Source organism: Malania oleifera, chromosome 9 (genome assembly GCF_029873635.1).
Source record: "Malania oleifera isolate guangnan ecotype guangnan chromosome 9, ASM2987363v1, whole genome shotgun sequence".
Lineage (NCBI taxonomy): Eukaryota > Viridiplantae > Streptophyta > Magnoliopsida > Santalales > Ximeniaceae > Malania > Malania oleifera.
The window spans coordinates 3,276,513-3,303,409 of NC_080425.1; the positions used below are offsets into that span (position 1 = coordinate 3,276,513).

At 36.0% G+C, this 26,897-nt stretch overlaps 2 protein-coding genes across 6 annotated transcripts; both read left to right on the top strand.

Annotated features, from left to right (window-relative positions):
* Positions 1 to 795: 795 nt before the first annotated feature.
* Positions 796 to 9,591, top strand: LOC131164652 (uncharacterized). 5 transcript variants are annotated; one of them, XR_009139310.1, is made up of 7 exons: positions 860 to 1,315; positions 1,763 to 1,847; positions 2,808 to 2,862; positions 3,468 to 3,606; positions 3,994 to 4,244; positions 5,553 to 6,170; positions 9,075 to 9,591. XR_009139310.1 is itself a non-coding variant. In XM_058122002.1 (5 exons), the coding sequence occupies exons 1-5, from the start codon at positions 1,139 to 1,141 to the stop codon at positions 4,105 to 4,107; spliced, it is 570 nt and encodes a 189-aa protein (XP_057977985.1). In that variant the 5' UTR covers positions 860 to 1,138; the 3' UTR covers positions 4,108 to 4,557. The 5 variants fall into 5 exon arrangements, 1 of the variants encoding a protein (XP_057977985.1); XR_009139311.1 differs by lacking the exon at positions 5,553 to 6,170 and having other exon boundaries at positions 796 to 1,315; XR_009139312.1 differs by lacking the exons at positions 5,553 to 6,170; positions 9,075 to 9,591 and adding an exon at positions 4,806 to 5,416 and having other exon boundaries at positions 798 to 1,315.
* An 8,374-nt stretch (positions 9,592 to 17,965) lies between these two features.
* Positions 17,966 to 19,630, top strand: LOC131164438 (ankyrin repeat-containing protein BDA1-like). The gene is made up of 3 exons (XM_058121616.1): positions 17,966 to 17,978; positions 18,101 to 18,721; positions 18,835 to 19,630. Exons 2-3 carry the CDS (start codon positions 18,102 to 18,104, stop codon positions 19,628 to 19,630), a joined length of 1,416 nt encoding a protein of 471 aa, XP_057977599.1. The 5' UTR covers positions 17,966 to 17,978; position 18,101.
* Positions 19,631 to 26,897: the final 7,267 nt, after the last annotated feature.

A 26,897-nucleotide genomic window follows, 5' to 3' on the forward strand; every position in this document is an offset into this window, starting at 1 on the left:
TGAACTAAACCTCTAGACACCGAATCGAATCGAACCAAACCAAAATTTTCAATTCAATGTTTTTGTGAACTAAAATCAATCTGAATGTTTCGATAAACCAATAGCTCGGTTAAACTGATGGATTAGTTTGTTTATTCAATTTGAACCGATATTCAGACCATTATAACTTTTTTTTTTTTTTTTCAATAGAAAAGGAGATAGTTTACTTGATTTTTGATTTAGTATGTGCATTTAGACTGTATTTATATAAATTGATCATGGAAAAAGTATTTGTGCATACTATTTTATAACTTTAAGATACATTATATACTATAAAATAATATATAACATATATATATATATTGTAAATAAATATATGCATCAGTTCGGTTTCGGTAATCATCGGTTTATGAATATAAAAATCTAAAGCAAACTGATAACCAAAAATTGCAAAAAAAAAAAAAAAAATCGCAACCAAATTAAACAAATAGATTAACCAAAATTTTGGTTCCGTTAGGATCAAATTAGTTCTCAGATATTTTTGAATAGCCCTAAACATAAGTTATTGATATTGAAACAAATTTCAATAATAGTTTTTAATTCATTTTTTAGAAAATTGAAAAATAAGTATTAATTTTATAATTCCTTGAAAATTAAAAAAAAGAATAAAAATAATTTTTTCCACAAACAACCATTACCAACTTTTTTTCAAAATATTCATAAAAATAAAAAATTCTATCATTTTTTATTTAATAAATTTATTTTTTTGTTATTTTTTATAAATATAAATATTATCTTCTATTTTCAGAAAATTTTGAAAATCACGTGACATTTTTGTTATTTTTTATCATTTGAAAATTTGAAAATAATAATAGAAGTGTTTCCTCTTCTCGATGCATTGCAAGGAGATTACAGCGACCGGATCAAGCATCGGTCTCGGCACCAGTGGAGAGGGAGAGGGAAGCAAACCCTAATCCATACCTGCTTCTGCTTCTTTTTATTCTTCGCCACTCCTTCTGCAACTCAAAACCTAGAATTTAGGGTCTCGCTAATCGTCCTATATCTCGTAAGGTAACCTTTTTATTAAGCCCTTTATCGCAAGCGTTCTTTTGCGACTGTGGATCTGATTCCTGAGTTGTTTCCTGCACCGCGTCGAGAAATGGCGGAATCAGCTATCTCGAATTCGAGATATACATACCTGCACGATGGCAAGTGGCCTTCTCAAGCAGTTGACGTGCATCATGTTGTCGTTCGGAAGAGCGGGGCAAGGGGCGTCCTCATTTACGTATCGGTTTTACTTCTTGTGGCAAATGTGTCGTATCTCTTCCTGGTTAAGGTATATATTGTATCCTGTCTGCATTCTTTATTTTTGAATGTCTTCTGTGGTGCATGTGAAGGTTTTTGTTCAGTCGGCAGCATCCTGCTCTCGCGAGAAGTTCAGTGAAATTGAGAATTTTTTTTTGGCACCCCATTTGGATATTGAAATATGATCTCTGTTTTGTCATTATTCTTGCATTAAACATTCAAATATTTGGTACAGGGAATTGCGTGTAGCATCAAACTTGTAAATTCAGAGAACATTTAGGACAGATAATTTGACATAGAATCTGGAAACACTCTTAAGGACCCCGGGGGGGGGGGGGGGTTGGACACACATATACACACATGTTTCTTCTGTATCTACCCCCCAAAAATATGTTTCTTCACTTGAAAAAGGAAGAAATTATAACAAGTCAGGTTATTGTATATATTGAAGTCTGACATGACGCTGTCACAATATCAGGACAAATCAGCTCATGGTTGCCTTGGGAGCTTTCTTTTGAGTGCATTCTTTCTCAAGCTATTGCTTTGGAAGCCCGTCAAGAAAGGTGAGAAGTTATAAATGGGCCTTTCCAAGCCTAGAAGGTCTGCATAATGTTGCATAAAATGCTAGGTTTGAAATCACTTGTGTGGTTATGGCTATGCTATTCTTTTTATAAAAATACTAGTTCCCAGTCCTAGTGATGTAGGACCAATGTCCAACTACCAACTATTTCAATTCTCAATTCCAATTCTAAAACTAGTACTTATGGGCCTATTTATTGGCTTACAATTCTTGGAAGATAAGCAAACTAATTTAATGAAAATTGAATAAACTAGGAACACTAGTTTCTTGAAGAATAATGCCCTAAGATCTTGCTTCCTAAATTATAATATGCTAGAATCTTGAAGATGTTACCCTAATAAAAAGACTTTAAGAAAAAAAAAATGAAAATACAATAGAATTAGGGAAGTAAAAATAACTATTGCTTGTGTGTTGCATTATTCTCACCCAGTGAGAATGAATTCAACCATGAGTTTTAAAGATTTGAAGGACGAAGAGTATAGATTTCAAGAAAATGCAACATACAACCAATAGTTATTTTTGGTTTCCTATTTTTATTGTATTTTCATTTGTTTTATTTTGGGTATTTTTGTTGGGGTCATATCTTTAGGATTCTATGATCTTAGAATTTTGGAAGCAAGATTTTAGCACATTGTTATTTAAGGAACTAGTATTTTAGTTTATTTAGGATTTCTAGGAATTTTAATTTATCTAGAAAACTATTATTTTTTATTTATATATGTTTCTTGAATTAATTTTCTTATCTTCCAAGCATTGTAAGCAATAGGCCTTTATGTATTAGTTTTAGGGATTTGAATTGAGGCTATGTGTACGCAAGCTAGACTTCTAGGTGTAATTCATTTTATAAAATACCTTTTCGATTTATTTTATTCTTAAATAATTTCCATGTCTGTTATTATTTTAGTCATCATCTTTGACTTTGTTTTGTGTTTGAATGATGCAGAGTCTGTTGTGGTTTTTCCAGCATTTGGAGTTCAGCTTGAGACTCACTATGGCAGGTATCATATGCAAGGAATTTTAAATTCTTTTCGAAAGTGACACTGAATACTACTTTCAAATACTGGCAGATGTTAAAGTGGCATATCAAAATTCAAGAGTGTTTGATGTGTAACATTTGTGGCAGTTGGACATGTCACCTAATGTTAGATAAATCTTGCTTGAATTACAGAATATATCAACCAAAATCTTTTGTTATTGCACAGATAAAAGATTATATTAGGAGCATCTACTGTTACTAGATTATGTCTTTAGTTGGAACTAGGAAGCAGGGATTTGCTTGAAGTTTTTCTCTAATCTTGCTTGTCATTGTAGTCTTTCAGCGTATGCTTTCTTTTTACTCTTCTGGGTTTGTTTTCTCATGTCCCAGCAATGAGCGCTCTCTCTCTCTCTCTCTCTTCCCCCCTCCCCCCCCCCCCAAAACTCTGTAGTTCCTTGGACTTTCTAGCTTATCTAAAAAAAAAATAAATAAATAAAATCTTGCCTCAGCTAGGCAGTTTCCCTGTCCAAGCTCTTCAATTTCATATATATTTTCTCTCTATATTTAGGAATTTTAAATCTGCTACTTAAATTTATTGGATTTTCTAATGTTTTTGTTTTCATACAGTGGAAGAGTTAACCGCCGATTTGTTCCTATTAGCAAGATTTTGAAGCCTGTGCTTATTGAATGCGTTACTCCAGTTAATTGTTACTGGAGCCTTTCTTTGATTTTACGGGGGGAAGAGGAGCTGATGTTAGTTTTTGAGGTACTTGTCTCATTTCCCTGGCCTGCAGTTAGAGAAAACTTGGATTGATGAAAAATGAGTCTTTGCTTCGATATTAACATAAAAAATGTATAATGTGAGTTCTGTGGTTCTAATATTCCTATATGACTGCTTAGCAAGTTGAAAAGAGCTGATGTTTAGTGTGATGAAGGATAATAAAGGACCACCTAGCTGATGTGTGGTTAGTGCTTTAAGTAGCAGAAAGTGCATGCCCTACTGGCTTCTTTGCATTTATGGGGTTGATCATCCCTCTTGGAACCTTCTTTTGACCTTGCAAAAAAAAAAAAAAAAGAGAGAGCTTGAAATTAAACATTTTGACTGAATGCTGTCTGTGTCTACAGGGCTAATGAGGGTTGAAATCATATGCAGGAATTGCGCCCACCTGTGAAAATGTTGGCCCCCATCTGGAAAGGCTTGTGCGCTGCGATCATCGTGTCAGAAAGCCCTAATATGTTTTCAAAAGATGTTGATAGTTTTGAATGATTTGACATCAAGAGATCTGATGTGGTGTAATCAGCTGGGAAGAATATATCGACATTAACTTTTGATATTTTTCCATGGCGGATTAATCAAAGGGAACACATCCTTGTTATGCTTAGCTCAGCTGACTCGTTTGACAGGTATCGTCTCTATATGTGTATATGCATGCATTTGAGTATATATACATAAGCCAAAGGAGAATAAGAAGAGATGAAGGGAATTAATCTAAGTGAAACCCTGCTTATGAGCATCCCAATGAGTCTCTCGTGATGTTCATCATGTACAAATCTGCATTTAAAAACCTAACTGTTTGATCCACTGACATAATATTGTTACAATTTTTGTGGTTTAATTCTTCTTAGGGATGTACTGTAGCTTAATATTTGTCTACACATAATGTATGCACAACTTATGTGACCCTGTTTTAATAAACTGACTTCGTTCTTTTGCAAAGGACATACTTCTCTTAGGCTCTACAGTTATCGTTCTTTTAAATTTGGCAGATCAAATATCTTACTTGATTACTTCTGCAATGGTAATTGTTGCTGTCAAGGGTAGAGTTGGCCAGTAATCCGAGTAAAAACTATGAATTCGCCAAGTTGAATGCACTTATCTATTTAGAATATATTGTACACGCCATTCAAGGTTGTTTTAACACATACCCCTGTTTTAATTAATACCGGAGTTTGTGGATCTCTCAGGGTAGAATTGCCTATAGTTTTGAGTATGGACTGGTGGTCTTATCCGGAGCCAAATTGAGATTGAACCCAAGTGGGTGGAGTTTGAGGCTGGAGTGAGCAACACCTTTGTATTCCACCAGGCCTCTTAAAAATGGATGAAAAAACAGAAGTCTGGGATCTGACCTTCCAAACAAATGGGATGCAAGTGAAACAGCGTACTGGCATGGGCTAGGAACCATGAACTGGAGGAGGATGCAGAACTGTGCGGTCTTGGCAGTGCTTGGGATGTTTAAAAGAATGCTTGTATTTTGGCTGTGCATTCTTGAACTTTTCAGCTGCTTTGGAAGAGGATGGGCTTTCTTGCATCTTGATGCGCTTGTTCTTAACCACTCAATTCAAAATCATTTGTGTTTTTGTGTGTAGTATGTTCATTCGCACACTTGTGTGCTTAGTTATATAACTGTAGGAAATTCTCAACTTCACTTTGATATGCCTGGTATTATTTTGGATATTTATCGTGCAGTACTTGGCCTTGATGCTGCGGATCGGTGGCATCATCCCATAAGCATAGTTCTAGGAAGATATCAACTTTTTTATATGCATAATAAAATTTTGGATTTTTGTTTTGCATTGATGCCATTTTCTCATAAATTTGGTCAAGGTTGAAGCTTTTAGCATTTCCAGTGTGAGATTGTTCTGAGGAATGATTCTTTGACTGATCTACTGCATGGGTAATTCAATAATCAAAGAGGATATTATTTTTGGCAGGGGTGTCTATTTGTGCGCCAAGAAGTGAGTTTTGAAACAACATTACTAGTGGAAACTGGAGAGATGATCTCAATTGTACGAATGTGATATCTGTAGAATTGCAGTGGTGAAGAATTATTGTCAGGCTGTCTGCTATTAGCATTGCAATGTGATAAAGTCAGAATAATAGTATTTTTTGTAGGCTTGGGGATGGGGGCTCCCAATTTTCTTTAACTTTAGAAAAGATGGACTTAATAATAGAATTTCCTGTTGCAATCTGGTTTATAAATGCATCATGAAAATTATGACCAACAGGCTGCAGCAATGTCTCAATTCTTTTGCAAGTTCAGACTGCCTTTATTAAAGTGAGGAGTATTCAAGATAATATTTTATTAGCTCAAGAACTTTTACTTGGTTATCATTTGGTTACTGAATCACCAAGATTAGCCCTTAAAATAGATTTGACAAAGGCACTTGGTTCACTTCATTGGCGCTTCTTATTTCAGCTATTGGTGTGTATTGGAACTCTGGCAAAGTTTGTGGGGTGGATAAAGAAATGTATTTCTACACTTTCATATTCTATTATTGTTAAAGGATCAGCTGAGAGTTTTTTCAAAGGAAGAAGGGAAATATGACAAGGTGATCCAATCTCACCTTACCTCTTTGTAATGATTAGTGAAGTATTAACAAGATTGCTTCAGTACTTTGCTATACATGGCAAACTGTATTTTCACCCTAGATGTAAGGGTATTAACTTAGAAAATCTGTGCCTTGCCAATGATTTTCTAATACTATCCAAAGGGGACATTATTTCAGCTAAAAGCATTAAAAGTACTCTTTATATTTTCTACAAACTGATTGGGCTGAAATGCAATCCATTGAAATCAGAGCTATTCTTTGTGCTGGTCTTTCTAATGAAATGTTACTGGAAATTTCTTCACTGCTGTCTTAGAGGCAACTTCCTGTTAAATATATGGGACTACCATTAGTTACCAAGAGGATAAATGGCTGAAACAAAAAGTCTTGTAAAGTTAAATGGAAGGATATTTGTAAGCCTTTAAATGAGGGTTGTTTTTGGGAATCAAATCACTTCCAGAGTGGGCTACAACACCTGCTATAAAGCTATTATGGTTTATTTGTACTTTTAAGCCATTCTTGTGGGTGATTTGGGTGCATACTTACAAGTGAATAGGTAAAAACATTTAGGCAGTCAAAAGTAACACTAATTGTTCCTGGAATTGGAGAAGGATTTTGAAGGCAAGGGAACTACCTTACCCGAACATACTGTGCAGGGTTGGAAATGGTGATGCTGTTCATTTATTTTTTGATAATTGGCATCAAAAGAGTCCTTTGCTGCAACACTATGGAGCTCAATTCCCTACTGTGTTGGCAGTAATAAATGCAGAAGTTGCTGCAATTATGAATTGGGAAGTCACAGAGGCTGCCTAGAAGGCATTCTGTCAGGGTTTCCTCTTTCCAAGCTGGTATGAGTTTCCCTAACAGAGGAACTAAGGAGTGTTGGTGCTGGAAACCTTCCCAATCTGGTAAATTCTCTTTCTAATCTACATGGGACAGCATTTGAGATAAAAGGCCTTCTGTTACTTGGTCAAAAATCCTATGGGCCAAGCATAGTGTTCTTAAACACTGTTCTATGACATTTCTTGCCATGCTAAACATACTTGACACAATGGATAAGATAGCTAAATGGGTGAGTAATGTGAATTGTGTTTGTAACATTTGTGGTTTATATCCTGAAACCAGAGACCATTTATTCTTTGATTGTCAAAATTTGAGGCAGGCATACCTGGCAGCATTGGCAAATTTGGATCTGCATGGAATTCCCTCCAGTTCGAGTGACAGTTTAAGTTTTATAGCTGGTATGGGAAATAACCTTCAAGAAGAGAAATACAAGCTCTTTTGGACTGCAGCTATATACTATTAATGGAGGGCCAGGAATGATCTATATATATATATATATATATATATTTTGATCGGGAAGGAATGATCTATATTTTGAAGGAAGGGGATTTGACCACACAATCTTAGCTGGGCAGATTACATGCTCAGTTAATGCCAGTTTGGAATAAGATAAAGTTTACTGCTGGTTTTGAGTTAGCTTCTATGTAGCCTGGTTTGGGCCTTTTATGGTATATTTTGGTTGTGTTGTTTGTTTTTATATTCTTTAAAACCACTTGCAAAAAGATGGACAATCCCAACTATTTCTTGATATTGCCGAATTTCCAACTTGGATCACAGAAGCAATAACCGTAAATGCACCAGAACAATTGGGAAATATTCAAATACCTAAAAGAGCCAGCTATATCAGAGTAATTATGTTGGAGTTGAGTTGTATAGCTTCTCATTTGTTATGGCTTGGCCCTTTTATGGCTGATATAGGTGCATAAACTCCTTTCTTCTATATTTTCAGAGAAAGAGAATATTAATATATATGCTTTGTTAGATTACTACTTTACCTAAAAACTTAAGCTATTAGGTTGTGGGCTGACAATCCATACCAAGCTTTTAACACTCCCCCCACGTGCAGTCCAGTAGCACATGGAGGGATAAACACACGATAACAGGGAATACTTAAATACCACAAAATAAACACGGACAACAAGATTAGAACACAGGACCTTCTAGTAACCAACTCTGTTACCATGTTATATTATCACTTACCAAAAACTTAAGCTATTAGGTTGTGGACCAACAATCTGTATCAAACTTTTAACATGCTTAATTTTTATCAAAAAAGATGGACTAAATATTTTTATTTGTATATTTAACATTTTTTGGAATCTGGCTGAAAATAAGGCATTTACATTTTTTTTTTTCAAGTCTAATTGTTGATGAAATTCATAATGTAAATAAAGATGTTGCATTTGATTTTATTATCTGGCTGAGTTTGTAAAGATTTTTGGACGTCTTTGAAAGCTTGGGTAATTTTTGCAACCTAAGACATTTTTCCGTATTTTGTATTGCAAGAAAAAATGTATGCAAGGAAATGATATGCTATTTACTGAAAATCAAGTGAATGTTCCAAAGATTTTCTATGGAGACTCCATTGAAATTTGGTTGTTGATTTCTCCTCTTTAATAAAATCTCTCTTTTTTTCTTTTTCTTTTTATTTTTATTTTTCTTTTGCTTTATTTTTTTCCTCCCGAAAAAAGGATTGTTAGTTTATTTGCATATGAGCTTTTGTTGTTGATCCTAATAAATAGGATCCTCACCTGCTATAGACCATGAAGACATTTTTACTTCAGGATCCTCATCTGCTATATACCATGAAGATTTTTTAATTACATTGGTTGTATAACATTAAACAATTGCAATGTTCTGATAATCTCTTTGGTTTGAAGTTGATCTGGAAATCAACCTTATTTCGTAGGCTGATTTCCTCTAGACATTTGTTTTTTATTGTTTTTGTTTTCTGGATGTTCCCATCAATATTTTTACTTAATGATCTTCTGTTTTGTGGATTGGTGTGATTCATTGGAATTCTGATGATATGTTGTTAATGAATTTTTTTTTTTTTAAAATCAGAGCGGCAATTTACCATTTCTAAAGCACATGTCAAGATGCCTTTTAATACCTGACCAGAAAATCTTCAGAAAAGAGGTTTCTCTCTTGCCAATGGATGATTTTTATGCCTGGAGCAGGAGGAATCGATTGATTATGTCATTCTGTATTATTCATGGATGGAGAATTTGTGTAACTTAGCCATCTCCATTGTAAAACAGAAGTGGGTCACTGCAGCTATGATGGAAGGTGAACTGTGGGCTTGGAAAGGGTACAGGTCAAATAAGGAAGAAAATCTCTCCCCCTCATTCCCCTTGCTATTTTTTGGGCAGTGTGGAGAGAAAGGAACAAGAGCCTTTGAATGAACTATTTCTCCTATTCAGGCAGTCATGGACCATTGGATTGCTATGATTTCTAGGTATTTTGGCTGGAAGGGACCTCTTTGTACTTCTCAATTTTCTTGATATTTTTCAGTAAGGGATGTTTCTTGATTCCTTTGTACTTGGGTGGCATCCCCTTGATGCCTCTATCTAATATAACTACTCTTTGCTGATAAGAAAAAAAAAAAAAGCCTTTTAACACCTTAGACAATCCAAGAAAAGCTGACTTTGATGGGATGAACAGTGCAGTGTGGTTCAAATATTTAACGCCAAAAAGAAATAGAAATCAAAAGCACAAAGGAAAAGCTCTCTTTAGCAGCATCAATTACTACCATAACAAACATGATATTGTAGTTTTATGTTATTTAATATTTCTAGTTGCTGGTGCCTCGATGCTGAGTGAATTGGCTGGCTGGTTCTCAGGGTTTACACTGAAGTTTCCTTCTCATAGAAAAAAAAAAAAAAATGGAGATTTAGCACTGTTCTAAGACCTGTATTGTGATTGATTGCCAACATGAATCTTCTTCGCTGCATCATTGACATTTAGCACTGTTCTATGTCTCCAAATTAAAAATTACTTATGACTCTGTATTATACTCCTGGTTGCTATGAAGTTAATAACCAGTACAATCAGGATTCTGAGAGAAGTTGGTGCGTCTTATGATTCACTTCCAATATATCGCTGATCAGAATGGAGGGAGGAGAGCTTCTGAAAAATATGCTGATTTTTTGTATGCACCGGTCCTGCATGATCCTTATGTTCTCTAGTGCATCGATGAGATAGCATTTGCTGATACTCCTTTGCTTGTAGCTTCATATACTGGGCATATCCATTTCACTACAGATCATGAAGTTGAAGCCATTGTCTGCTATAAAGCTTACACTGGCAGGGCTTATACCAAACCACTTTGCTCTGCAAAATGGGAATATCCAGATGCTGCTGCTGTCCATAGACATTGATTTTTTGCCTGGGTCCAAGGATATACAGTGTAACTCTGCTTTATGTAGCTAAGGAGGGGGGGGGGGGGGGGGGGGGGGGGGGGGGGGGGTGGGGGGTGGGGGGGGGGGGGGGGGGGGGGGGGGGGGGGGGCGGGCGGTTACCTATCTTGGTGGGTTTTCCATCTGCTTCTGGAAACCTATCAAAGATTGAATAGTTAGAAGCAAGACACTGCATTTTGCTTGAAGAACATGTTCGAAGCTTATGAAATCCAGGTGGGATGGCTTTGACAGAGCAGAGAGCGGCCATGCTATGAGAACAAAAAAAATCCTAACTTGGAAGGATGAGGAAGGCCACACATTTTGCATGTTGTAGTCTGCAGAAACCAACCACAGGCAAGGCTTTCATCAATGTACTCAACATTCCTTGTACAAAATGAGAAAATAGCTTGTCTGGAAATTAAACTCATGCTGTTGAATGGAGGGGGAAGTTAGGCTTTCATCTCAGGAATACGATAAAAACTCTCTTAATGTGTGTATTGTGTGTATATATATAAAACTCAGATTCACCCTTTTGTGTGTTTCTCTCGGTGGGTTCTTTTTAAAATTTTTTGGTGGGTCTTTTAGTCATCCAATTCTGAATTTACTTGCGAGGTGGAAGAGAAACTTGGTCCATATTTCACAACTTGACGGTTAATCTTTTGGTGGTATATTAGAGAGAGGAATTTAACATTCCTCTTCTTCAAGTTGGTTACTCAGCATGAACAATGATCAACTTCTACAGATAGAATCATGGGGAAAGCCAGATCATTCTTTCTAGGATTTGGCCAGTGTAAAATGCAGATACATACATCTTTATTTATTTCTTTGTTGTGTTTTTTGGATTTTGGTTTGTGGGTTCTAGATTCATCAGTATATCACTCTCGTGTATATTTTTTTGAGCATTTGATACATGAAAACTTGCCTTTTCCGCTTCATTATAGCATTTGCAAGGCCAGTTTACCCTCTAAGATTAAGGCTTTTGCGGTTCTTAAATAGAGTTAAGTATTGCATACGGGAGGTTCTAAGGCTTTACCTCTGTACGTAGGTACTCTTGACAGCTTACGGGTCTACATTTCATCTTTTTCTGCATTTTTCTTTCTCTTGGAAGGTTTAGAATAAATTTTTTTTTGGGGCAAAAATTACTGATCTTCCCTAGGTTTGACAAAAAGACAATGACATGTCCTAAGATTTTAGAAATTCCAAAGAACTCCCCTAAGGTTTTAGAAATCCAACGGACTTCTCTTAAGGTTTGTAAAAAAGACACAAACCAAAGGTTTTAGAAATCCAACGGACCTCCCCTAAGTTTTTTTAAGAAAATTTTGTCTTTTTGACAAACTTTAGGGAAGGTATGTGACTTCCTTGAAACTTTAGAAAAAGTCTCTTATCTTTTTGTCAAATCTTAGGGATGGTAAGTGTCTTTTGCCCCCTTTTTTTTTGGACAAAAGACATTCACCTCCCTTAAGCTTAGATAAAAAAAACACTAACCTCCATTAAAGTTCCAAAAATACCAGAGATCTCTCTTGAGGTTTTAAGAATTCTAAAAACCTTACTTGAGGTTTTCCAAAAAGATACAAACCTTCCATTGTATTTTGCAAAAAGACAAGTCCTTTGAGAGGAGGTTGGTGTCATTTTTGAAACCTTAGGGGAGATTAATGAAATGATTTAAACTTCAAGCGAGGTCCTCTTCTTTTTGTCAAACTTAAGGAGAGTTTAGTGTCTTTGGCTCTTTTTTTTTTTTTTTGAGAGAGAGAGAGAGAGAGCTTTATGAAGGTGTGGTGGATGTTTTATTGTTTTATTTGGTATTTGGTTGCCATGGAATGCTTATATCCTTAAGGGAAGAGGATGATGTGTTCTATGCTCTGGGATAGGATTCATCAATTGTTTCTGACCATAGGTTTGTGGTGGTGGATTAATTATGTGGAATCTTAGACTGGTAGGTTAGAAAGAAAGCTGGACACTGCGTATGAAGTTGATTGCACTAACTAAGCTAGGAAGCCTGCATGAAATTTCCTCGGAGATTGACTTAATGTTAACTTCCCTCGGATAAAAATGAGGTTTGAATGGCTGAATCGCCCCTTTAACCATTGATCCACTACTTGCACAGTTAATTTTTGATCATTGGTGCACTTAATATCTTAAATATTAGAAAACAGAGCTAATTTGAAGTGTTCAATGAACTATGATGGGAAGGGTTTGAAGAGGGGGGATTTCTTGGTTGATTATTGCAGTTATTTTTATTTTTTTTGTTTTGCTTTTATTTTATTTTTCCTTTTTTTGATTTAAATTTTTTTTTAATGAGGATTTAGTATCTTTAATTCAATTGTACATTCTCTTCCATTATATATGTTAATTTAGGTGTAATCCAAGAGGGGGGGTGGGTGAATTGGGTATTTTAAAATTCTTTAAACTTATTTACCACTTAATCCCTATTTTTATACTTAACAAATTAATTGCAGGGGTTTAAGACTGATTTAAATTATTATATCACTGAATTCTTGTCACCCAATTGATTGTCTAGTGCGTGTGGGGTTATTCAACATACACATGCAAGATAGATAATAAAGTGCATTGCGGAAAATAAAAGGAGTAAAGGGAGAGAGAAGACAAACATAGTTTTTACGAGGTTCAGCCAACTCGACCTACGTCCTCGCCTTGAGCAGTCCACTCAAGGATTCCACTAAATCCTTGCTCTTTTAACCAGGACAGAGCTTCCCTTACATCCGCTGCTTACAAGAGACACAACTTCCTCCTCACCCGGTTCACAACCCGAACCGTGATTTACCATATAATTTCAAATCTGCAAAACAACTCAAGATTCGATTCTAACAAAGCTTGTGAGTACACTTGAAAATCCTAACACATATCCATATGATGAAACTTGGAGGTCAGTATGAATGTAACGATACAATCGTTATATGAATGATATGCTTCACGCAATTTCCCTTTTATCAAGTCTCCCAAAATTATGATATAAGTATAAGCTTTGGAAAAATTATGATTTTAGTTCAACTTCTTTGATGCACGAATATCAAATATGATCTTATCAAAAGATTTGTCTTGAATATTATAATGATCAAAATCAATACGTTTTCTTCCAAATATTCAACCACAATATGATCTTTGTAATATACAAATATATATATATATATATATATATATATATGTATTATATGATTTCCAAAGATAAAAAAAAAACCTAATCAAATAGTTTTCAGATAATATCCTTCGAGTATATATATAGTTATGCACTCTATGAATATTTAATCAAGGGGTTTTGTAATATCGAAAATTTCAAGTTGTTAAATGAAAACTCACTTGAATCAAAATTATTTAACGAATGGCTAAATGGCTAAAAAAATTTTATCAAGTAGTGATCTTTGTCAAAATGATTTAATATATGCACACTCAAGATCAACCTCTCAACAAATATTCAAAAATGGATTTTGAGATGAAAAGCTCTTTGAAAAATATATATCAACAAGCAAATCAGTTTAGATGAAAAACTCTATGAAAATAAATATTAACATGTAGATCGATTTGCCAAACCTCAATTCCAAAATGATTTGCACAACAATCACAAGAAAGCCTTTTGAATACCAAGGTAGCCTTAGCTCAGATTTGAAGTGTAAGCTTTGAAATCCCAATCAAAAGTTTCAGCAGTGTGTTCTCCCAAGTTGTGCTAATCGTGCAATATGCTTAATCGTTTGCCAAATGTTCGTTCTCTTCTCTTTCTCATAAGGCACTAGGGTTTAGATGTTGATTATATAAGTACCTTGCCCTTAGAATGATCCTAACCGTTGGATCAAAAACTAACTCGCGTGTTCTCTAATTAAAAATCAAAATTTTTAATCTTTCCCACAGGTTCAGACGATTGAGGGTTAGAGCCCAGACGATTGAAGTTCCTCAGAGTTTCGAAAAATTAACCTGGACATAGGGTCAGACGATTGAAGTTGGGGTTCAGTCTTCTAAAGTGTCGGGTTCAGATGACTGAAGTCTGAGTTTAGTCTTCTGATGTGCTTCTGTCAGGTTCTGTGTTTCACCATTAATTCTTCAGATGACTGAACTTATTCTTCTATCTTTTAAAGAAATTCTTTAGACGACTGAGCTTAACTTCGGTCTTCTGAAGTTGAATTTTTAGACAACTGAATTGTGATGCCCCGAAACCCACCAAGTGGGGCCCGGGTGCCACGTGTTCCAATCACCTGTATCTGATACCATAATTAACATGCACGCAGTGAAACATAAATAAATAATCTCAAATAAATACCAGAGTTTTATATAGCAACCAAAAACAAACACTACAACATCTATATATCTATATCCACAACCAGCATTTAAACATAATCCCGTACAAATATATCTATACATATATTAGTATCTCACAATACCCCAAAAAGAAACGACCAAAAATAATCCCAGCCTAGGCCTTCAAACCCGATCTCCAGAAGAACCTAAAAAATTGTTAACACTTCTCAGTAAAGGTGGAATAAATTATAACAGTGTGTGACAAATGAGTTTTAATATTTACATATCAAAATAAACAGCTTCTCATATAATATCAATAACAACTGAGAAAATGTACCATTAATAACATCCCCGACATCTAATATCATACACACATCCAATATGCACAAGTACATAATTTTTATGCAGGTAAAAGTCCTCGAGAATAGGGAAGATTATCTGCCCATACAAGTAACTTCCCTCTGCTATGGTATTAAAAATTACCTACCAGAGCACTCATCTTACTCAGTAAGCCCTCCGGTGAAGTATTATTTTGCCGCCAGTACACACATCTTTATTATTTTAAAGGTGAAGGTTTCCAAGGATCAGGATGTTTACCCGTCTATACAAGTAGCATCCCTTTACACTGATACCAAGAAACTACCTAGCAGAGCACTCGCCTTTCTCAGCAAGCCCCCGGTGGTATGTTTACCTCACCGCATGCACACACATGCATTCATAATATGTTATACCATTATTTTTATGCTATAATTAAATTCATATGCACAACACATCCACATAGGAATTACGCAACTTATATTTTGTCTTCTAATGTCCTCAATATGTGGCCCACATAGAGCAACTGCGTACATGTCAGTACGTGGCCCACACAGGCACCTACGTACTTCTTATCTACACGTGGCCTACACAGGCACCACTACCCACATAGGGTACATAACATGACCCACACAGGTGCCACCATTCACACAGGATGCATAACATGGCTCATATAGGCGCCATTATCCACACAGGATATAACGTGGCCCACACAGGCACCACTCCAGCTTCCGCAACATGTGGCTCACACAGGCACCGCTATTCACCAGTATCCAATCCTCATGACCAACCCGTCGTACATCAGTAGAACAAGCTCCTCGACCTGCCAATGTCCTACCCTATATAAATGACAATATGACGAGCTTCTCGACCTGCCAACGTCATATCATGATTTATATTTAGGCAATATAACAACCTCCTCATGCCAACGTTATATTGAAATGCATACGAATAACCACACCAATTAATTCACACAGACGCATTGGTGCATTTCTACATAGGAATCCAACAAATTAATTCATTTCCCACATAATATCCCAATAGATCAATACATTTCCACATAGGAATCAAACATAACAATTCATTCATCATGTCATAATCATTCTAAACACCCCCATATGCAAACCCAAATATCACAGTAATTCATATTCAATTTATTAGGAAAAATTACTTCCATGTCACACAAATTTAATCTCATATGCAATTATCCCAAATATAAATCTTAAACAAAATCATCATTTTCTAGTACTCAGATGGCTCTAAAAATCATATAGATAAATAGTAAATTTCATACGATCGTAAATAATCGGTTCACCTTAATAAAATACTGATATAATTTTATTCCTCCTTACCTGATTTTCTGAATCACGTCTGGAGGGCTTCCAAAATTATACCCGCGACGCTCACCCGAACCCTGATTCAATCAAATCAACTCCGATAAAATATTATTTTAACCTTTCCTAATTTATAATAATTAAATAACAATTAATTTCTAAATAATCCATTTATCCTAGTTTTGGGGCTATGCCTACAACAACCCCACAAGAAATCCATTCCGTTAGGTTTGTAGAGAATCATCCCTAGATTCTCATGGTGGTGTCCGATCATTAATTTGACTTAAATTTAAGAAAAATTGAGACAATAATAAGAATTTACCTTATCTCAGGAGATATACTTATGTTACTCCTACGACAAATCCACTTCGGTAGATATGTCGGTGGCGAAAATGGAGTCAAGTGGTATTTTTAGATTTTCAATTAGACGAGAATCCGTAATGAAATCGTAGAGAGAGGAGGAGTGGAGAACGTGAGGTGAGAGAGTTTTTTTTTTCTTTCTTTTCCTTGCTGTCTGCGCGTGACAAGAAGAAGTTTTTTTTTTTTTTTTCCTTCTTTCCTCTTCTGCTTGCTCCAGGAAACCTAACCATTAAGTTTTTTTTTTCTTTCCTTTATCCTTACCTTTCCTTTTTTTTTTTTTTTTTTTTTTCTTTTACCTTATTATAAAATAACTTTATATATATACACACACACATATATAACTTAATATGTATCCTTATTTCAATTTTTTTTTCCACACTATTTCTTTTATTTGTTTATTTCTTTAATTAATTTCCTTAATAATAATTAATTAATTATTAATAATTAATTTTTTAATTAATAATATATTTTATTTATTTATTTATTTTTGGGTTGTTACATGAACGTTGAGTTCGGTCTTCTTAACTGGTCATTTTCTGGATTTTTCATTTTTAGTTTCAAAAATCTGCTTTACTTTCTTTTTTTACTCTTTTATAAAATAATTTTTGGGATTTTAAAATATTTCTAAATTCATAAATATCCTCTAATGATATTCATGAGATGCATAAGCCCTAAGGTCAGTTTAGGGTATATGTTGAGTCTCAAATTAAATCATATGAAATATATAAATACATTCAGTTCTAAGTAGCAATTCCCACGACGATATGAACTTGCTTGCATCTTCATTGTTCAACTCTTTTAGTTCCATAGATTTGTGCCAAGATGTGTATACTTTAATGTACATGACTTTTATGACTTATTAGCGTTCCGTGCATGCTAAATATTATTCATTTTCACAATCTCAATGCATTAATCAAATATCAAGTGATTTGTCATTTATCAAAATAGGATTGGACTCCTAGAGTAAACAATATATTTTCTTGTATTATTAAAGAAAAGAAAAGAAAGGGGAACTTACTTCTCTCTCAAGCAAGCTGGTTACTTGGCCAGATCATTATGCATAGCTTCGATTAGAACTTTTTTTTTTTTTTTTTTCCTGACCGTAGGTTTCTGATGGTGGATTAATTATGTGGACTCTGAGTATGAGGTTGATTGCATTCACATTAGAAGAAAGCTGGACTTTTTGAGTATGAAAGTTGATTGCATTGGCTAGCCAGGAAACCTGAAGGAAATTTCCCCAGAGATGGAACTGATGTTTCTTCACTAACATAAAAAGGAGGGTCGACATGGCTGAAAAATCACGTAAGCCATTGCAGGTAAGAAGTAATGTGTTCAACGTATTGCAAATTGCAATTATTCTACTATCCTTTCTTTCCCTCTGGTCATCTACTGCTTTGTTTATGAAGTCATTTTGTTTTATGCTGCTTCTGTTTTCCAGAATGGATGAGAGGCTGAGGGTGGCAGCACAAAATGGAGATACGGTCAGCTTATATCAATTAATTTCGCAGGATCCTTTCGTTCTAGAGCGTATTGATGCGGTACCATTTGAAGACACTCCTTTACACATAGCTGCGTCTGCTGGGAGAACCCATTTTGCGATGGAAATTGCAAGTTTAAAGCCATCATTTGGCACTAAGCTTAACCGAGAACTGCTGAGCCCCCTGCACCTGGCTTTGCGAAATGGGCAAAATGAGACTGTGAGAGCGCTCACAGCAATAAATCCCGAGCTTATTCGCGTCAAAGGATTGGAGAGAGTTTCTCCCCTGCATTATGTGGCTTCCACCGAAAACACCAACATTTTGGCTGAATTCCTCTTTGCTTGCCCAGAGGCCATCAAGGATCTGACTATTCATCGTGAGACTGCTCTGCACATTGCTGTGAGAACTCGCAAGATTGGCACTTTTAGGGTGCTGCATGGATGGATCAAATGGACCAACAGAGAACAGATCCTAGACTGGAAGGACGAAGAAGGCAACACAGTGCTGCATATTGCTGCATACACTAACCAACCTGAGGCATGCTGTCATCCATTTTATTCACCTCCTTTTATGGATATATAGCAAAAGTAGAGTTCCCATCTGGCATGATTTGCTAGTTTGTTGAACATAAGATGTGAAATGTCCTTGCGTCTTTCATCATAATTTTTTTTCGAAAATGATTCATTCTAGCTAGCATGAATTTTTCTAATTATTTGTTGTGTTTGTTCGTTACATATGCACAGGTTGTGAAGTTGCTTCTTTATCAAGGGAGCCTTTTCAGTAGTTTAATGGACTTGAATGCCAAGAATTTGGATGGTCTGACGGCGCTGGACATCGCTTTGTTACATGCAAGTGAATTGGACAACAGAGTAACACAGATGCTACGCCGTGGTGGGGCTGTAAAAGCTTCTTTGCTTTGTGGATCTGAAACGCTTGCAGATTTCCTAAGCGTCAAATTTTTATTTCATGAGACATGGGTTCGGTCCTTTTGTTGTGCACAAGCAAGTTTGTGCAACAAAAGCCGTGATTTGATAATCGTTGTAGCCGTACTAATTGCAACGGCAACCTTCCAAGCTGCAGTTAGCCTTCCTGGTGGAATTTTTGCCGGTGTTGACAATACACCTACTACTAGCGCCGGCACGAACACAACCCAGAATGTTTACAAATCATTAAAATACGGTGCTGAATATATCCTTGTAGATTTCTTTACATTTGCAAGCTCTACTGCGTTTTCCGTGTCAATTGGAGTGATTTATCTGACTGTAAAACGTCACCCTTTTAGTCTGATGTTGCCGGCATCTCTAGTGTTGTTGTTCGTTAGCTATTGTGCATCTGCGGTTCTCGTACTGCCGGATGATGGATTCCTTACCTACTTCATCTTTCCATTCCAAATCCTTCTCCTAGGAGGGATTTTGTTTTTCGGAGGAAGGGTGAGTAGAACTAGACGCATTCTGCGCAAGTTAGTCCCGCTTCATACTGAAATTGAATGAGCAGTGCGTGTGGCTCCATGAATGTAGGTTTTTCATTTAATTTTGTAAATTTTGGGAGACTAAAATAAAAAAGGAATTTGTTTTACACGACTGAACGAGCACGTAGGTTGAGGAAGTCCATTTTCTAGGTAGACTATTATGTTTGGATGATTAATCCATTCTCTAATTTTTCAACGGATAGAATGGTTGTTATATAAAGATAGCATTTTGCGTTTGGTAAGGAATGACTAAATTCTCGAGTTCTACCGTGAATTTTTTTTTTTCAAATTATTATATCCTATACATTTTATTACATCTGCATTACGTATGAATTGATTTTTTGCAAACCAAACATTATCTTAGTGAAATAAATATAGTTAATTAAGCAATCCACTTATTTGAAGTAAACAACCAACTCTCTAGAAGTTTCATTTAATTATTATTTTTCGCTCCCTAAGATGATCCAATATTTTATTTCATTCAGTAATATATTTTTTAATAACTCGGAAACTCTAATCAGTATTTTGACACTTTGAATATTATGGTGCGATGCCAGACTTGAGAAGTGATAATTTAATAATTCATCGAGATAAACTCTTAAAGAGAAATTGAATCCGTAATTTTGGAGTTATCAAAATTACAAAATATCCTTACCATTTGAGCCTACGCGGCAGGGCTCATTTAATAATTTATTTACGAAACTTTGAAACCACTACCTGCCATCATATTCCAGCAGCTTCCTGGATGATGCACGCCTTGTATAAAAGTCAATAGGGTGATAAAGAACCAAAAAGAAAAAAAAAACAAATATTCCAACTACAGTGACCAATTTTTTTTTCATAGACAGACCGCTTCCATGCAGTAGCTGGGCAGTTTTCATGCATTTAAAAAAAATATAAATCATAGTAGGTGTACCAATTGCGTTATATATATATGCAGAGACCAGTACAGCTTTCTGTCTTTCTCCCTCTTATCGGCAAATCAAACTGTTCTAATTTACCCTGGAGATGGATCAGGGGTTGAGGAAGGCGGCAGAAAACGGAGACACCGAGGCCTTGTACGCATTAATCCGGGAGGACTCGTATCTTCTTGAGCAGATCGATGAATTACCGTTTGCAGATACTCCGCTGCACGCGGCTGCTGCTGCTGGGCACACCCATTTTGCTTTGGAGGTCATGCGGCTGAAGCCTGTTACTGACAATAATTATTTACATCATATTAGGGCAGAATAGTCTTTTCCCTTTTTTTTAAAACTCTTGTAGGCCTTCTTAACTTATCCTCCTGTTCTAACATGGAATCAGAGCAGGTTAAACCCTCGGACTTCTGTGGGATTCATTGAGTCGCCGTCGTTGGGGTCGTCATCATCGTCGTTGGGTCGTGGTCGTCGTCGTTGGGTCGTCGCCGTCGTCTTTGGGTCGTCGTCGTCGTCGTTGGGTCGTCGCGTCAGATTTGGGGCCTATTGAATTCCTTTGAATTCACAATGCTGTGAAATTTCACAAGCAGAAGGCCATTGAATTCCTCCTACGATAGCTGCAAAAGGTCGACAAGGAGGATATACTAAATCGGGCAGACGAGGATCGCAACATTGTCCTGCACATTGCAACATCCACCAATCATGTAGTGATCGGAAAAATATTGATATTTAAATAATAAAGAGAGAGAGAAATGAAAATAATAACAAAAGGAAGAAGCCGATTTTATCGACGAACGCTTTGTATTCGTCGACAACGTTGCACTTAGGGGTATAATAATTCAGGAATTTTTTGACGGCCTCATCGACGAACACAGAGCATTTGTCGACGAGGATAACTTAGCGTTTCGTCAATGAAGACAAGTTTCATCGACGAGAAGATATCGAGAGTGGATTTTTGGAAGTCTGAAATTCATCGATGATGGTGCAGGTTTGTCGACGAACTTTCTATAGGACTCGTCAACGAGGTGATGTGGCTTGTCGACGAAAGCCGCAGTATAAATAGTGCCAAACTCAATTTTTTGCTCAGGAAATTCACCGAAACCTCTCTTCTCTCTCCTCTATGGTCCTTCCCTCTTCTTTCTTTGATTTCGGCTCCCTTAGTCGCCGGATCAACGATCTGAGGCCACCACGAAGCTCCTAGCGGAGTTCTTTTCAAGTCTACTGGGGCGGATCGTCGATGAGATCGAGTTGAATTTCTCCCAAGAATCAGGGTAAGACCTTTTAGTCAATTTTTGGTATTCTGGCAGTTGTAAGAAATGATGTAGGCAAAGAAATATTGATATTATGTTCTGAAAAATGTTGTTTTCAAGGTGTCGAGTAGGAAACCCCACGGGGGTAGGACCGATATACGATAAGGGCTTTTTAATAGTCAGGTAAGGGAAATATGATATGTTAGGCAATCCTAGTATGTTTTCAGTATGAATTATACGTTACTACCACATTATTATTCACAACAGAAATTTAAACAGTTTATTAAGTATGTTTAATATGTTTTAAAATTACCGTGTAACTTGAGAATATAGATATAATACGAAAACATATTCTACAGTATTTTTCAGTGTTATGTTTTTCAGAATATACAGATAGTGAATATAGTTTACCGCAATTACAGAAATACCATGATTATACAGTTTTATAGTACCATGACATACAAATTTACAGTTAATTACAGAAATACAGTTGATATAAATACAATTTTCTACAACATCATGGTTGATATAGTTATTAGAGAATCATAGTAAAACAGATAGTTGTTTATAAAGATGTATTATATAGTATCAGACCCTGTTATACCATATAGTTTATAGAGCACGGTACCATAGCTATATACAGTATAGAGTGCAACCACCTATTCAGATAATACGTGGTATAAAGGTCGATTGTATAGAGCCCACAAGTGGACAGGCTCCCCATCAGATATGGGTTGGATATGGGTTGAGAAGGGTTGATCAGACCGATGGAGTATAGTGGTTTATCCTAGTCGCCCAGCCAGGATAGATCTTGCCGCACAACCCTGTCATGAGGGGTTAAATCATGACACACAGTTATTCACAGAGAAGTTTTCAATTATTTTTATGTATATACAAATTTACAGAGATAGAAAATATACTTATATATATTAGAAGTATTTTGAGTAGAAACCTAAAGTACAGATATGTTAAGCAACAAGGAAAATGTGATGGTTTGTATTACTGGTATTGTATTTACAGATTCAGTGATACATGATTATATAGTAATAGATTTTCATAGTATTGTAACTCATTTGTCACACACTAGTAATATCATATTTTGTCTTACTGAGCGTTGGCTCATCCCATTACTTTAACATTTTTCAGGTGATCCAGGTAGGCAAGCAGACCATGCTCGCAGATAGAGGCGTCTCAGTATTTCCTTGACAGTAGAGTGAGTATTTTGGGAGTATTTTTGTATAGCCCTAGCCAATTGAGGGTATTTGGGAAACAGTCATATATGTATATTTTGGGAAACATATTAACACTCTGTTATTATATATAATTATATGTGGTTATGTTTATTTGAATTCCGCTTCTCGCTGTTTAGGTTGATGGTTGGGTTTAATCCAGTTTGGTATCAGAGCATTATAAATGTTATAATATATATATAAATCAAAACTGGAAAATATATAGCAGGTCGTTACAAATCAGCCCCAAGTAGCTTTCATCCACACTATTCGGTAGCAGCTTAGGTGGTGTTTGATAAAATTATGCATTAAGCTATGAGATCTGAAGCAAAATAAATGAACTTTCAGAGTTTGATTGAACAACTACACACTTAAAAATTTAAGCTGTTTAGTGAACATCTGTGTGGAGTATTTTTATTCTATTTTATTTTTTAAGCAGAAACTTTCATTAATAGGGGTGTTAGATTATCATTTTACTTAAAAGTTTTAGCTGTTAGATTACGAGTCAATAATGTATATCAAGTTTTAATAGCCCCCGCATGTGCAGCTATAACAGGGATTACAATAATTTTTTAAACAACACAAATGAACATAGGTATTGAGACTAGAACCCAGGTATCTCGTAGAAACCAACTTTGATCTCATGTTATATTATCATGTTATCTAAAAGCTTAAATTGTTTGGCTATAGGCCAACAATGTATATCAAGTTTCAAAATAGGGAAATAATTTATAGGAGGGTGAGTAAGACATTTCTTCAAAAAAATTGGGGCAAACTAGAAATAAAGAACTAAGAACAACACAGAAAAAATCATCAAGCTAACGAGTTCCTCCAATCTTTGTAAATCTAGAAAACTAGCACCCCTGAAAAATTTAAACCCAACATACCACAAAGAGGCCATATATATACAAAATCTTTTTCCACACCAACACCCAATTTAATTTTTCTCGGAAAAGACGTGTGCATTATTCTCCAACCGTAAACTCTATAAGACTACAATTATGCCACACTTCCACAAAGCAACCCTATCCTTCCTTCTTCCAAAAGCTTACAAATTAAAAAGGAGGCTAACAAATCTTCCACTAAAAAAGGACAAACCCAACTCCCATCCATGACACCAATTAATAGCTTGTTCCAAAATCCCCCAAGCAAATATGCAATGAAAAAGAAGATGAGATCCTATCTCGGAGTTCCTATAACATAGTACACAAACATTTGGAGAGAGAGAGTGTGAGAGAGGGAGAGCTTTCAAAGGTCCTCCAATCTGTAGCAAGTTATTACTATTAATTTTACTAAGCACAACCAAGTAAAGCCTAATTTTTTGGGAAATCTTCAGCCTTCCAAATAATAAGATAGAGAGGAAAGGAAGAGTTGGTATGGGTAAAAAATTCAAAGAATGATTTGCAAGAATACATCCCCACTTGACCTAATCACTATGATGAACATCCCTCCTTGATGAAAGGTTACTTTTATTCAATATGGATAATAAGGATGACAACTCCACTATCTCCCCATCATTAAGAGGTCTCCTGGAGTGGAGATTCCAAGGAACCAAAGGACTACTGAAATTATCAACAAAGAAAGACATGATTTTGTTCTACTTAGAACTCAAATATAAAAGGACAAGGAAAAGATGTGGACAAAGAAGCATTCCCAAGACATGGGGCTTTCCAAAAACGAATCCAAGAACCCCTCTCCACCTCAAATTTAGAGTGAAAAGTGAATAAAGGATAAATATGAGAAATAGACCTCCACAAGCTCCCTAAAGAACATCTTAAACTAGCATTTGTATCCCTAACCATTCTCATCCAACCTAAACTTACTTCTCATTACTCTATGCCAAAGGGAAGAATTTTCTAATGGGAAACACCACAACTATTTAGATAAAAGGATGGTGTTTTTAGACACCAACTTACAAGATCTAGTGCCTCCCCTTCTTTTACCCCCCTTCCTTTTTAGACCTAAAAACCTCTTCTCAACTCACTAAATGGTCTCTATTGTTAGATTGTCATTTTACCTAAAAGCTTAAGCTGTTAGGTTGTGGGCCAACAATGTATATCAAGTTTTAACAATCCCCCACACATGTAGCCTGGCAGCATGTGGAGAGATAATTAAACACACAATAAATTGCAACCATGATAAGGAACACAACAATTTTTTTAAATACCACACAATAAATACGGGGAACAAGACTAGAATCTTAGTAACCAGTTCTAATATCATGTTAGATTACCACTTTACCTAAAAGTTTAAGCTATTAGGTTGTGGGCTAACAATGTATATCAAGCTTTAACACCTATGACTTCCCACACAAAACCACAAGAAATCTCTCATGACTCTCTCAAGCTTGTTGGCAATGCTCACTGGAGTCATAAACATAGACAAGAAATACAATGAAATGCTCGAAAGACAAGCCTAAGTAAGAGTTATTTTAACCCCATGAGAGAAAAGAAACCCCTTCCAACCATCTAATCTCTCCATCATCCTTTCCACCACCAAATTCCAAAGATTCGTAGCTCTGGGATTCCCTCCTAGAGGAACCAGTAAGTCGAAGACCAATCTAATAAACCACACCCAACATTAGTAGCCCATTTAGTAGCTCACTCAAAGGACACATTCAAAGCTGCTAAACCGCTCATCCCCATGTTAATTTTAAGCCCAAACACCCTCCCAAAGATTTGGAGAATACCCAAGATTATCCTAAAGAAGGGCTATGATCATCTAGGAGGAAAATGGTATCATCAGCAAATTGAAGATGAAAAACCACCATCCTTCTCTCCCCGTTTCTAACCCTTTCACCAACCCCCTCTCCACCACCATCTCCACCATTCTACTCAATATATCGACTGCAAGGGCAAACTAGAAGAGGATAAAGGGTTTCCTTGTCTAATGCCTCAAGATAATTGCACATTAGACAAACAACTCTTAATTTATTGGTGCCAATGCTCGCCAAATAAACAATTTCTCCAAAAAACTTAACCCAAGAAGCTTAAGCTCACTTTATCATAAGCTTTCTCGAAATCTACTTTGAAAATGAACTCCCTATTCTTATTCCTATGAATATCCTCCACCACCTTGTTAGCCACTAGAATATTATACACTATTTGTTTCCCCCAAAAAAACACACTTTGAGTAGTAAAGATATTCTCATTGAAAGCTACATTTAACCTGTTAGCTAAACTTTAGTAACTGGAGACAAGATAATTGGTCTAAAATCCTATACTTTGATAGATCTGGATTTCTTAGGCACTAAGGCTATAAATGCGTAATTAATGCTTTTGCTCATAATCCCGTTCCCATGAAAATCAGTGAAGACTTTTAGAAAAACACCCTTAATAATCTCCAAACAATCTTGGAGGAAAGCCATATTATAATCATCTGAGCATGTTGCCTTATCCCTTTCCATCTCAAAATTAAACCACCCCTTCTCACTTCCTCCTCATCAAAAGGTCTCTCTAACCAATGCATCTTATCATTGATTATAGGAGTAGTGACCCAAAGAATTATGGTATTTAAATAATAAACGAGGGATAAAAGAGGGAAAATTAAAAGGGGGTCACGTTCGTCGACGAAGTGGCTTATTGGGGTTGTCGACGAGGGCGCATCTCGTCGATGATAAAATACTGAGAGGCTAATTTCAGTCTTGAATTTTGTCGATGAGGAATGAGCATTCGTCAACGAACTTCCTTCGTGGCCTCGTTGACGAAGGCAAGTGTATAAATAGCCCTAGACTCGGATTCAACGCAGAATTTTCAACCAAAGTCACTCCCTCTCTCTCTTCAGTTCGTCCCTTTCCCCTTCTCTCTAAGATTTCAGGCCGAATTTTTGCCGGTTCGACGATCCGAGGCCACCACGACACTCCTGGGAAAGTTTTCTTCAAGTTTATTGTATATTAG

Bases quoted from the DNA above. Each gene is read 5' to 3' on its own strand.
- LOC131164438 (XM_058121616.1), top strand. From the start codon at position 18,102: ATGGATGAGAGGCTGAGGGTGGCAGCACAAAATGGAGATACGGTCAGC. The intron at 18,722-18,834 runs GCAAAAGTAGAG...CATTCTAGCTAG, and splicing joins CCTCCTTTTATGGATATATA to CATGAATTTTTCTAATTATT.
- LOC131164652 (XM_058122002.1), top strand. From the start codon at position 1,139: ATGGCGGAATCAGCTATCTCGAATTCGAGATATACATACCTGCACGAT. The intron at 1,316-1,762 runs GTATATATTGTA...TCACAATATCAG, and splicing joins CGTATCTCTTCCTGGTTAAG to GACAAATCAGCTCATGGTTG. The intron at 2,863-3,467 runs GTATCATATGCA...GTTTTCATACAG, and splicing joins CTTGAGACTCACTATGGCAG to TGGAAGAGTTAACCGCCGAT.